We start from the raw sequence: 11884 nt of genomic DNA, 5'->3' as shown, positions 1-11884 counted from the left end.
GTGGAAGGTGTCCCTGCCCATGGCAGGGGTGAGCTTTAGGGTCCCTTCCAACCCAAACCAGTCTGGGATTTTGTGATTAAGTTTCTGGTCACACTTAAATCCTTGGAGCTCCTCTGAGATGTTGTTCCATTGGGGATACATCTGTGTTACAAAATTTGATCCCTAATGGGGGTTTTATTGCATATCTAATGAAGAAGCTGAGAAGAGAATAGTTTAACACCAGTCCTGGTGTTTCTGGAGCTGGTGGCTCCACCTGGGGCTGGGGGTGGATCTGGGAGGCTTTGTAGCACAACACTCCTCAACTGTGTTGCTTCCCTCAGGCTTTGGGTGTGTTTCCTGGGTGTTGCACAGATTAATTTCCTGAGCATGGACAACAAAAGGCGATTCTGGTTTTCTCTGCCCTGAGGGGGAGGCTGGAGGGAGGGATTCACTCCCCAGGGTGAGAGGGGGACTCACATCCCAGGAGAGGAACCTGTTCTCTGAGAGCTTTCCAGGTGCTCACCCCCCTTGGTTGTGTCTCCCAGTGCCCCCTGTAACCACAGAAGCAATAAAGGCGAGTTTGCCCGAGAGCCCCCCGGCCGTGCCCCCCAACTCTACTCCTGCTGCAGGCTCAGCACTCCCGGGAGAGCCCGGAGCTGCCCACGGACCAAAAGGTTGGTGCTGGGTTTGGGTCCCTTGAGAGCAGGCTGTGAGGGTGGGAAGACATGCAATTGCCTCTTCTGAGGGAAAGGCAGCGAGGGATTGAGGAATCCTGCTGGGACTGAAGGTTTGGGATCCCTGGGGAGTGTTGGGGAGGAGCAGCAACTCTGCTGGACTGGTCAGCTCCTGTGCCCCCAGTCCAGGAACTGGTTTAATGATCCTTTACTGTCTCCAGATTTGAGCTCCAGGAAAATGCTAAGGTGTGTCAAGAACGTGGTTACAACGTGGAATCACGGAATTGGGGTTGGAAAAGCCCTCTGGGATTGAGTCCAGCTGTTCCCCAGCACTGCCAAGGCCACCACTAAACCATGTCCCCAAGTGCCACATCTGCCATGAGCCTGATCTTACAGAAATACCTCCAGGCCTGTCTGTGTTAGAGACTCTCTTTAAAACAAAAGGTTTTTAAGGTATTTGTGCAGAGCATCAGACCTGTGGTACCGGTCGTTGTCCCATTTCCTGATACTTTATTCCACTAATTCCCCTCATCCACCAGGGAACATCCATACTGCTTTTAAGACCTGTTTATTTACAGTCTTAGCCATCTGTAAAATCACAATCTTGAAATTTTATTTTGGAGAAGAAAGTGGTGTCACTTAAACCACAGCAAAGGCAAACCCAAATGAGGGTGGTGCATGATGGATCTTCTTGGTTTGCTTCACTGAAATACTCCTTTTGTCTAAATGGATCCTTAAATACCATTTTAAGAGAGACCTTTTCCATTTTTCTTATTTCTTTCCTTCTTCAGTTTAAGTACCTAATAGTCATTTTATCTAAATGGATTCTTAAGGACCATTTTAAAAGGCATTTTTTCCATTTTTTCCTATCTGTTTCTGACTTCAGTTTAAGTATCTTACTTAGATTTAATACGTTTTCTATTGGTTGAGGAGGATATTTTTAGATGTGACACAAAAAAAAAAATCAGTAGAAATTTTATTTTTGTGTAGCATCTACTCAGCAGTAGGTGGGAGATGTTCAGGTCATGGTGCTGCAGGACATGGAGGATGGGCAGAGCTTGGGGCTGTGGGAATTAGGAGCTGCAGAAGAGAAATCCAGTGCTCCTGGCACTGATAATTTATACAGAGTTGCCTCTAGAAGAGAAATATTTAATAAAAACTGACTGAAAAAACTCCTTTAAGGGGATTTTATAAAAACAGGAGCTTAAATACAGAGGTTTGATTGTCCTGTGAAGTGACAAATGTTGGTTTGGAATTACCAGCTCAGTGTCTTGGGAGATACTGTGTGGAAAATGAACGAGGCCAGTTTGGTCAGGAAGGAATGGAGGGATTTGGGAATTCACAGGATGACTGTTGTGTCAGGAGTGCCTTAAGCTGCAGCACCAAACCACCCACTGACAGCACAAGCCATGTTTAAAGTGAACTCTGTGTGGCTTTGGAGTGTCCCAGGACTTTTTCTGCTGTTGGAATTCCCAGCTGGGCTCATAAAGGTGATTCCACATTTTCTGTGTCCTGCTTAGAGAGGGAAAAACAGGTTACCCAGAGAAGCTGTGGCTGCCCCTGGATCCCTGGAAGTGTCCAAGGCCAGGTTGGAGCAACCTGGGCTAATGGGAGGTGTCCCTGCCCGTGGCAGGGGTGGCACTGGATGGGCTTTGAGGTCCCTTCCAAACCATTCTGGGATTCTCTGCAGCCCCCCTCACTGTGATTCCTGTCCATGTTCTGCTGGATTGTGTTCCTGGCACTGGATCCAGCAGCTCTGGCCCTTTGCCAGCTCTGTGGCACCAGAGAGGTTTCAAACCCAGTGAGTCCCTGTTTGGCTGCTGGGTGTTGGGAGCAGAGGGATGTCCCTGCAGCCCGGGGCACCATCGTGGGGCAGGAGGAGCACTCAGGGGACAGGAACACGGGGGCAGCTGGGGTGCCCTGGGCTGAGGGGGCAGCAGGGGATGCTGAAGGGCAAGAGGAGAGGCCCAAAGTCACAAAGCACAGGGTCAGGTGTTTCCATCTGCACTCCCATTGATCCTGTGCCCTGTGTGTCCCTGGCAGGTGCAGCCCCCGAGGCCACGCCCGTTCCTGCAGAAAAGGCTGGCTCTGTCCATGCAGGAGACACCAGCCCTGCCCAAGCTCTGGATGCTGGATTTGCACCCTCAGCAGCAGCCAACCCTTTCCAGGCCATGGATGTTGGGTTTTCTCCTGCCCCTGAAGCCAAGTCTCCTAAAGCTGTCAATGACAAATCCAGCCCGGGGACAGACCTTGGCTTCTCCCCCACAGCAGATGCTCCATCCCACCATGCCATGGATTTGGGGTTTGCCCCAGCAGCAGCTGTGGAATCCCACCATGCCATGGATTTGGGATTTGCCCCAGCAGAAGGTATGGAATCCCACTATGCCATGGATTTGGGATTTGCCCCAGCAGCAGATGCAGAACCTCCACATGCCTTGGATTTGGGATTTGCCCCGGCAGCAGATGCTCCATCCCACCATGCCTTGGATTTGGGGTTTGCCCCAGCAGCAGGTGTGGAATCCCACCATGCCATGGATTTGGGGTTTGCCCCGGCAGCAGATAATAAACCTAACCACACCATGGATTCTGAGTTTGCCCCAGCAGCAGAAGTCAACCATCACCATGCCATGGATTTGGGATTTGCTCCAGCAGCAGATAATAAATCTGACCATGTTATGGGCTCTGAGTTTGCCCCAGCAGCAGAAGTCAACCACCACCATGCCATGGATTCTGAGTTTGCTCCTGCAGCAGAAACCAAGCCTCTTCCCACCCTGGATTCTGGAGCTGTCCCTGCAGCTGACCCCAAAATTGCTGTGCCTGGAGAGCTGGTGACATCTGGGTCTGCCCTTCAGCAAGACAAGTCTCCCTTGGACAAGTCTCCTGCAGGTGAGTCTGTGCCCAAAATCCCAGAGTGACGGGATAATTCAGGTTGGAAAAGCCCCTGACAACCATCACATCCAGTGGTTGGTTTGCTTGGCCTAAAAGCCCTTGGGGAGGGCTCAGTGCTGCTCTCAGGGTACACAGGAGGTGCTTCCCGGGGGCTCTCCACTGAGAAAATACAGAGCTAGAATTTCTTGATGGTTTTGAATGCCCTGGGCATTCTCAGCAGTGCTCTCTGTTTTTTGGGCAGCCACAGAGGCATGCTGGCTCATCCCTGTTCTTGTGGGAAATAAGAATTGAGAGAGGAAGTGGGTTTTACCTCGTTCGATCCAAATTTAAAATGTGAATTTTTTTTTTTTATTCTTTGCAGAAGCAACGGCAAAGGTGGACCAAGAATCCAAAGTCCCAGAAGCTCGTGTGGATCATTTAGAGGACACCAAGGACACCAAACCCCCTCCCAGCCCCTCCAAGGAGCCCCTTCCTGGGCAAACCAACCACCTTCCAGAACCAGCAGGTGGGAAATGCAAAGCCCAGGACAAAACTGGGTCACCAGCTCCTTCTGCCCCACCACAGGCACTGCTTCTCTTTGCCCTTAGCAAAGGAAATGCAACAAAAGTTGAATTTCAAGCAGGTTTTTCGTGTGTGCTGACCAAGGGCTGTTATAAATCCATGTTAACCTTAACATTTGAAGTTACCTTCATGTAACTTGTCTTTTTCTTCCTCATCCGTGGTTGTTGTACCAATGTCTGTCATCATCTTCCTTCCTATTTAGAATCTGAATAAAATTAATTACAGGGAGAACTGTTCTCCCATGTAATTATGGCTTATAAATGGAACTTTGGTGTAATTACACGTAGCAAGGGCTGGTGAGGTGTCTGCAGGAATATACTGTGAGGTAGAGATGAATTCAGGGTGCTCAGCATTAACCAGGGACTCCAGACTGATAATGGAGTTTATTCTGGATCTGAATTCCAGTGGGAATCTGGGACACTCTGAATTAGGATGATTACAAAGAGGGAAAAAACCCAAACAAACACCCTGTGCTTAAGCCTGAAACAGTCTCTGCTTCGTGTTTTGCCTCCACCTTGGCATGTCTTGCAAAATATAAAATTGCTGCTTAAAATCGGTTTGTGAGGAGATAAGATATGGTAGAAAACCATGTCTCAGAAGCTTCATTCCTCTTAAACATAAATAAATAAATTAAATAAATTTATTTTAAATAAATAAATTAGCCCTGTCCCCTTCCCAAGGGACTGTCTTTATCTGCAGCCTCCCTGAATTGCTGAGACCTGAAGCTTCCTGTCCCTGTTTTTTCATGTTCCAGCTCCAGCAGAAGCAAAAGAAGACGTTGCACTAGAAAATAAAGACCTTCCAGAAAAGTCTGTCCCTGCTGTGGTTGTGGAGGCACAAAAGGAGGAGCCTGAGCACAACCACGTGGAACCTCAGCAAGGAGAGGCCCTGCCAGAGCCCACAGGTAGGACATGGGTAGTGATTCCATTTTTCCATGGAAATTGTCTCCTCTCTGAACTGCTCACCCTTCCCTCCTGGCTGTGGGGCCACCTGAGCAAGCAGGAGTCTCTTTGCTGTGGTTTTCTGAATTCCTGGTGCTGGCCTTGCACTTCCCTCTGGTCCCTGCCCTCTGAAAGACTCTTTCCCCTCCATTTCCAACTGAACCCCCCAAATCCGTGTGCTCCAAGTACTTTCTCACTGGGACTGGCTCACAGCTGCTCTGCTGGAGGATGAAAAGCTCACCATGTCTTTGCCATCACCACTGGCTTTTTATTTGGGTGTCAAAAGGACCATTAATCCTTGCTGCAGTGTTCCCAGTGAGGAGTTCCAAATTGAGTTGTGTAACTGCTGAGGGAAGGTGTCATTGTTTTCCTGCCTCTCCAGGAGCTGGTGGTGCCACACTGGTCGTGGAGGTGGATTTGTGGGCCAGGGCTAAGTGACAAATGACTGATGCTTTCTAAAACTCAGTGGCTTTGGAGCTGAGGGAGCCCTGAAGGGACACAGCAGGTGACTTTGGGACACAGGTTCTGCCTCCCGCTGCTCCCACCCTGGTGCTGGGGGAAACTTGGCTCTCATCCCCTCCATCTCTTCCAGTCTTTCCACTAAACTTCTGTTTTCCCAGTCTGGAAGGATGCCAGCTGGAGATATAAAAAGTCTCTCTCTTAATCTTGTCTTGCTCAGACAAAATGGATCCTTAATGCATTTTTAAAGAGCCATAGCATGTCCTTACAGGAACTGGTGCTTTTTGGTGGGGTAAGAGCTTCTGGCAGGACTTGTTTTTAAAGGGCATTGACCACGTATTGGAAGTAATTAAGTAGGTTTTGGGGGTAAATGTCTCCCCCAGCCCTACCGAGGTGCCTTTAGTGTGGTATCAGTGCTGGAAATCCAGCCCACGTGACTGTACGGCCCGTTTGGGATGGCTAAAGTCACATAAATAGTATATTTATTATTTTCTTAGCGAGCAAATAGTGGCTTTGATGTTTGAGGAGGCTTCTGTATTCCAGGTCTTCCCACTGCACAAGTCAGGCAAGCTCCCAAATCCAGCGACCGCGGGTTTGGCGGAGCAAAAGCTGCCCCAGTGCCTCTCACAGCTGTGCCAGAGGAACAGCCAGTAGGTCTCCCAGAGCAGAAGAGCCCTGACCCCGTAGTGGAGCTCGGATGTGGTGCTGGAGCCTCCCGGAGCAGGAGGGTCCCACCCAGAAAGGCAGCCCATGGCCCCTCGGGGTCTGTGGAGAGCTACGGGGACCCACCCCGGGAAAACTGGGATTTGGAAGGTGCCGTGGTGAAGAAAAAGAAAAAGAAGCCCAAACAAAGGAGAAACCAGCTGCCCAGAGCGATGGAGTTCTGGGATGAAAGTGGAACAGCCCCCGGAGCTCCCGGGAATTCTCCGTTTGGTGCCGCACTGCAGGGTCCGGGTGTGTGTCCCGGAATGCCGGGAGCTGCCTCTGCAAGCAGAGCTTTGGATGTGCCAAAGGATGCTAAAATAACAGCTGGGAGTCATGTCCTGGATGAGCAAAATGCCTCCTCGGTGCCAGCACCAGGACAGCAGGCCCAGAAATCCCGAGTGCTGGATGCCAGGCCTGGGGATGTCACGAAAACAGGGGGAAGGAGAGGTGAAAGCTGGATGCTGGAATGTGAAGGCAAGAGCAAAGAGGTTCCCTTGGAGCAGGTGGGCAGGACTAAGGTGGGGGAATCTGTCCCAGCAAAGGCACCCACCAAGCCTCTGGAAAGAGATTTTCCTGATAAAAAGGAGAAGAGGGAGGATAAGGAGCCCAGACGTGCTGACCTGGTCCATGTGAGCAAAGCAGAAACTCCCTTACAGAGCAAACCTTTGGAATTGCTCCTTCCTGATAAAAACAAGGAGCCTAAAACCACATCTGCCAGTCAGGAAACCCTCAGTGACACTGTCCATCAGCCTTCCCGTGGGGCTCTGGAAGCAGCAGCAAAGAAAAGCTGGGAAAAAAGCAAAGGGGTCGGGAATGAATCCCTCAGAGAGGCTGGGCTGGAGGACAAAGTTCCTGCAGAGCCAAAGGCAGCTGGTGAGACTAAACCAGTGCCAGAGGGAGGACTGAAGACCCCAAGAGATGCTGCTAAAGGGCCTCTTGCACCCTTGGCTTCCCCAAAGCCTGAGGAGGCTCCTGCTCCACAGGACAGGAGGGCCAACGGTGTTCCCGACGCTCCCAAACATCCCAGCCCTGCCGAGGCACTGGGCAGGGGGGTGGCAGCAGATTCCCCAGATCAAAACAAAGGGAAAGGGTTTGGTGCTTCAGAGCAGCAGGCTGGCAAAGATCCTGGTTTGACACACGGGATGGACAGGCCCAAAAAAAAGCGCGGGGAAGGGAAGGGCAAAAGGGTGAAAAGCTTCCCTGAGCACACGATGCTCTCAGGGGATGGGAGCAGATCCCCTGATGGAGGGAGGGTGGATGAGGCTGGGAAAGAAAAAGCTTATCCCGACAGAGACCAAGGTTTCCCTGCCAGGGGACACCCCCCAGGCAGCTCTGCACAGGCCTGGCCTGCAGACAAGCCCAAAAAAAGGGGCAGCGATGGAAGGAGTAAAAAAGGGGAAAGAGGTTTTTTCCAGCAGCCTTTCCTTGAGAATAAGATGGACCCAAGTGGTTTTCCTGAGCTGTCCAATAAAGCTAAGGAAGTCAGTGATAAGGGCAGAGAGGGGGGTTGTGTCACTGCTGGGTGTTTGCAGGAAGATAGAACTAAAATGCAAAGGCCAACTGAGGTGGTGCCAGGGGAGATGAAAGAAAACACTGGGAAAGATGAAAAAGCTGATCTGGGGGCTTCAGCCCAACCTTTGCTGCTGGAGAGCAGGAGAGAGGAAGCCAAACGTCCTGCCCTGGGTGACACCATCAGCCAGCCAGAAGAGGTGGATTTGGGTAAAAAAGGCAGAGAGGCCGGAGGGGCTGCCGGGGAATCCCCTGGGCTCAGCTCCAGTGGGACACGGGAGGCAGAGAAACCCAGGAAGAGGAGCAGTGATGGGAAAAGGAAACAGCCTGACAAGACTTCGGGGCAGGCAGCTGTCCTGGGGGCAGGGGGGGACACGGGCCAGGAGAAGGTGGCTGGAAGCAGGAAGGAAACGACCTTGGATAAGGAGGTGTCTGGTTTGGAAAGAGGGAATCTGGCAGAGGTGCTGGGCAAACCTGAAATCCAGGGTGGCAGTAGGAGTGCCTCTCATCAGCCAGTTCTTTCAGGTCATAAGGTGGAGACATCAGAGCCAGGAACAGGCAGTGCTAAAGAGACTTGGCCCATGAATACAGGGAAGGATCCAGGTAGATCCCAGCCTCTCCCAGAGCACAGGGCTGGGACACACAGTCCCACCAGGGAAGTGGGGATGGACGAGACCAAGAGTAAAACTAGAGATGGGAAAGGCAAAAAGGCTGAAAATAGTCCTGAGCTGGGTCCAGGTGACGTCCCTGCAGTGGGAAGTGTTAACCAAACTCAGTCTGAGAAGGGCAAAGGGGCTGGTTCTGGGACTCCAGAGGCTCTGCTGGATGACCTCAGCATTCCTGCCAAAGGACAGGCTCCTGCTTTGCCTCTGGAACCACAGAAATCACACACAGGGAGCAAAGAGAAACACAAAAAGCTGGAGCCTGAGTCTCAGCAGCCGTTTGTGCTGGAGCAGAAGGCAGGAGCAGGGACGAGCCCTCCCCGGGACACAGAGATAAGGGACAAACCTGAAGGTCCCAGTCCTTCCAGCAGGGACAGAAATCCTACCCCAGAGCAGCCAGCAGTGGCAGATCCCACTTTGGCCCTGGTTACTGAGAGATCTAAAAAGAGGGGTTATGATGGGAGCAGTAAAAAGACCAGAAGTGCCTCCAAGCAGCCCGTTCTTCCAGAGACAGAACCAGAGAGGGGTGAAGCACTGCCTGCCCTGGGATCCCAGCTGGAATATGGCATGGAAGGCACGGATTTTGTAGATGAAAACAGAAATATTAAAAACTTCCCCGCTGGCCCTCAAAAGCTTTGGAATAATAAAGGAAGTGACCTCCAGTCCTTGGCTGAGAGCACAGTGACTGGCCCTGGGATTGAAGGAGATGCTTCCTCTGGCTTCCCAAAGCAGAGAGATGGGGGTGCAGGGAGTGGAGGGCTTCCTTCCCCTGCTCCTCCTGCTCCTGCTCCTGCAGCACTGGCAGAGAAAAGCAGCAAAGAGCCCGGAGCTGGTGCTAAGGAGGAGATACAGACCCAGGAAGGTTGTGAGCAGCCCATCCAGCTGGGACACCAAGAACCCGGAGAAGAGGGTTCAAAGAAAGGTGGGCAAAGCAGAGAGGCTGGTTCCCAGGGTGGCAGTGGGGCAGGGAAACCACTTGCATTGGCTCCTGCAGCCAGACAGCATGTTCAGGCAAAGGAGGATGGAGTTCACCCTTCTCCTGTGGAAAAGGTGGATGATAAAGAAGTAAAACCCACTGATAAAAAGCACAACACTGACAAGGCTTCCTTGGAGAATAAAGCTGGAGGGGCTGAGCTGGGTGGAGGCAAGAGGAGTGAGAAGAGCTCACTCAAACAGCCAGGGAGTGTGGCTGAAGCTGAGGCTGCTCATTTAAATGTGACAGCTGCCCAAACAACCCAGATCAGTCCTAAAGAGAATAAAAAAGGTCCCTCTCAGCCTGCAGAGGAGGGGGATGCTCTTGGTGGCAAGGCACACCTGAAGGAGGCTCCAGTGTTGAAGTCTGAGGTAGATAAACCTCAAGACACAACCAAAGAGAGGGAACCCCAAGACACAACTAAAGAAAAGAAATCTCGAGACGCCACCAAAGAAAAAGAAACTCATGACACAACTGAAGGAAAGGAATACCAGGAAAAAACTAAAGAAAAGAAATCTCAAGACACGAATAAAGAAAAAGAAACTCGAGACACAACCAAAGAAAAGGAATCTCAAGAAACAACCAAAGAAAAAGAAACTCAAGACGCAACCAAAGAAACTCAAGACGCAACCAAAGAAAAGGAATCTCAAAGCACAACTAAAGAAAAGGAATCTCAAAGCACAACTAACGAAAAGGAATCTCAGGACACGAATAAAGAAGAAGAATCTCAAGACGTGCATAAAGACAAGGAATCTCAAGACACAACCAAAGGAAAAGAAGAAGGATGTGAACAAAAAGCTGTGCAGGAGGCGAAGAAAGAGCGAGTTAAAGCAGCAGAGCAGCTCAAAGGCTACATGAGACCCACCAAGAGCCGGGGGGTGCCGGCGCTGCCGGCCAGGTCAGCTCCCGACAGAGCCGTGCCCAGGCAGCCCAGAGCCACTGCAGCGCCCCGGCCCCGGCCAGACAAAGGTGTGTGCTTGCCCCCCGAGCTCCCAGCAGGATTAATCCAGGCCTTGCTGTTTGTCAGTGCCTTGGCATGACCCCGGCACCGTTAATCCGGCGAGCGCGGCATGGTGGGTGTTGTGGCTGCTCTGGAGGGGCTCCTGGTGCTGCTTGCCTGTCTCACAGAGCTGATTCCCAAACTCCAGAGGCCTGGCAGCTCGGGCTGACTTCCAGAACTCATTCCCACTTGGTTTTACATCTGTTGGGGATATTCCAGTGACCCGGCACTTTTGGCTGTCACGGCGCCTTGGGTTCTTGTCACCCGGGCCACAAAGGGACCTTCCCCTGTGGTCCCTGAGCAGCTCCATGTGCCACTGCAGGCAGGGCCGGAGTATTCCAGTGGCAGGGAATGTTCTGGGTCGCTGTCGAGGTGCTGGGTTGGTTTGTCCTGCCTCTGACTAACTGCAACCAGCTGCTCCTCCTGCAGCTGGGTCTTGGCTTTGGCTTGAGCTGCCTTGAACCACTTCATCTGCAGAACGGGTTTCCTTCTGGAGTAAAACTCTTTTCTGAAGCAGCTGTATCAAAACAGTGGTGGGGCTGAGGTAAATTTTAAGATTTTCTCTCTCTGTGGAGACTTTGGAGGGGCTGGTTCAGCATCTCCTCGCTGTTCCCCAGGGAACCAGGTCCCTGTGCTCCCAGGAAACGAGATGGGATGAGTTTCATAGAATTGAAGTGAAGCTCGTAGAAATTTTGAAATGGAGGATATAATGTGGACAGAGGGGAAATCAAAACTATTCCGGTGCTTCTGCTGATTCCAACCCTTCCTCAGAAGGAACTGGCACCTCTGTGAGTTCTGCTCTGCCGAGGTGGGCCGGGAGGTTGATCCCTGCCCTCAGGTGCTCTTGGTTTTTGCCTTGTCATCAGGCATGAAAAGTTTGCTCCTGCTCCTGCGGAGTTTCTTGCTGCCAGTTTGCATGAGGCAGCCACTAACTCACCCCACCAGAGCTCCCGAGTGCCTTAACACGCTGCTCAGGTTTTTGAGAGGTTTTGTAATTTTAATGAGTGTTGCATAACCTGAAGTAGTTCTATTTTCGTGGAAGTGGTGTTCTCTGCATGAACTTGTGCCTGCAGAAGTGATGCTCTTTGGTGCATGATGCAACAACATAAAGGCAGAGCTGAAGGCAGCATCTTTTACAAAAACCAACATTTCTTCAGAGCCTTTCCATCGTGTGCCAGGAGTTCTTGTTCCCCTTTGCTCACTGCTGTATTCAAGGGAGCAGGATTTTAGTGGCAGATCCAGGCAGAAAGGAAAACTCCTCTTGAGCATCTCACCCAGGTAACACCAATTGAAGGACTGAAGGGTTGAAGGATTCCTGGTTCAGGTAGCAATGTGTGAGTAAGTTGCTCCACACTTTGCACCTGAGAGTTGCCCTGACGTGAGTTTGCACAGGGCTTTGATAAGATTCTGCTGCCTTCATCCTTTCAACACTGTGTAGATTCAACAGTTGGTTGGTTGGGTGTTTTGAGAGGAGCTCAGAATGACCAGCTCTGAATCCACCCAGAGGCTGGTTGGCACTGCCCAGGCTCCCC

At 51.4% G+C, this 11884-nt stretch overlaps 1 protein-coding gene across 1 annotated transcript in view; it reads left to right on the top strand.

The window, feature by feature from the left end:
• The window catches only part of MAP4 (microtubule associated protein 4), a 114029-nt gene that overhangs the window by 57743 nt on the left and 44402 nt on the right, over positions 1-11884 (top strand). The window contains exons 7-10 of the mRNA XM_029964666.1: positions 525-653; positions 2697-3539; positions 3904-4047; positions 4858-5007. Coding sequence (XP_029820526.1) covers positions 525-653; positions 2697-3539; positions 3904-4047; positions 4858-5007 — 1266 coding nt within the window. The remainder of the gene's footprint in view (positions 1-524; positions 654-2696; positions 3540-3903; positions 4048-4857; positions 5008-11884) is intronic.

This window comes from Manacus vitellinus, unplaced genomic scaffold, assembly GCF_001715985.3.
Source record: "Manacus vitellinus isolate BGI_N305 unplaced genomic scaffold, ASM171598v3 scaffold_78_pilon, whole genome shotgun sequence".
Lineage (NCBI taxonomy): Eukaryota > Metazoa > Chordata > Aves > Passeriformes > Pipridae > Manacus > Manacus vitellinus.
The sequence above is the reverse complement of the archived record's forward strand: the minus strand, read 5'-3'. Positions and strand labels throughout refer to the sequence as shown.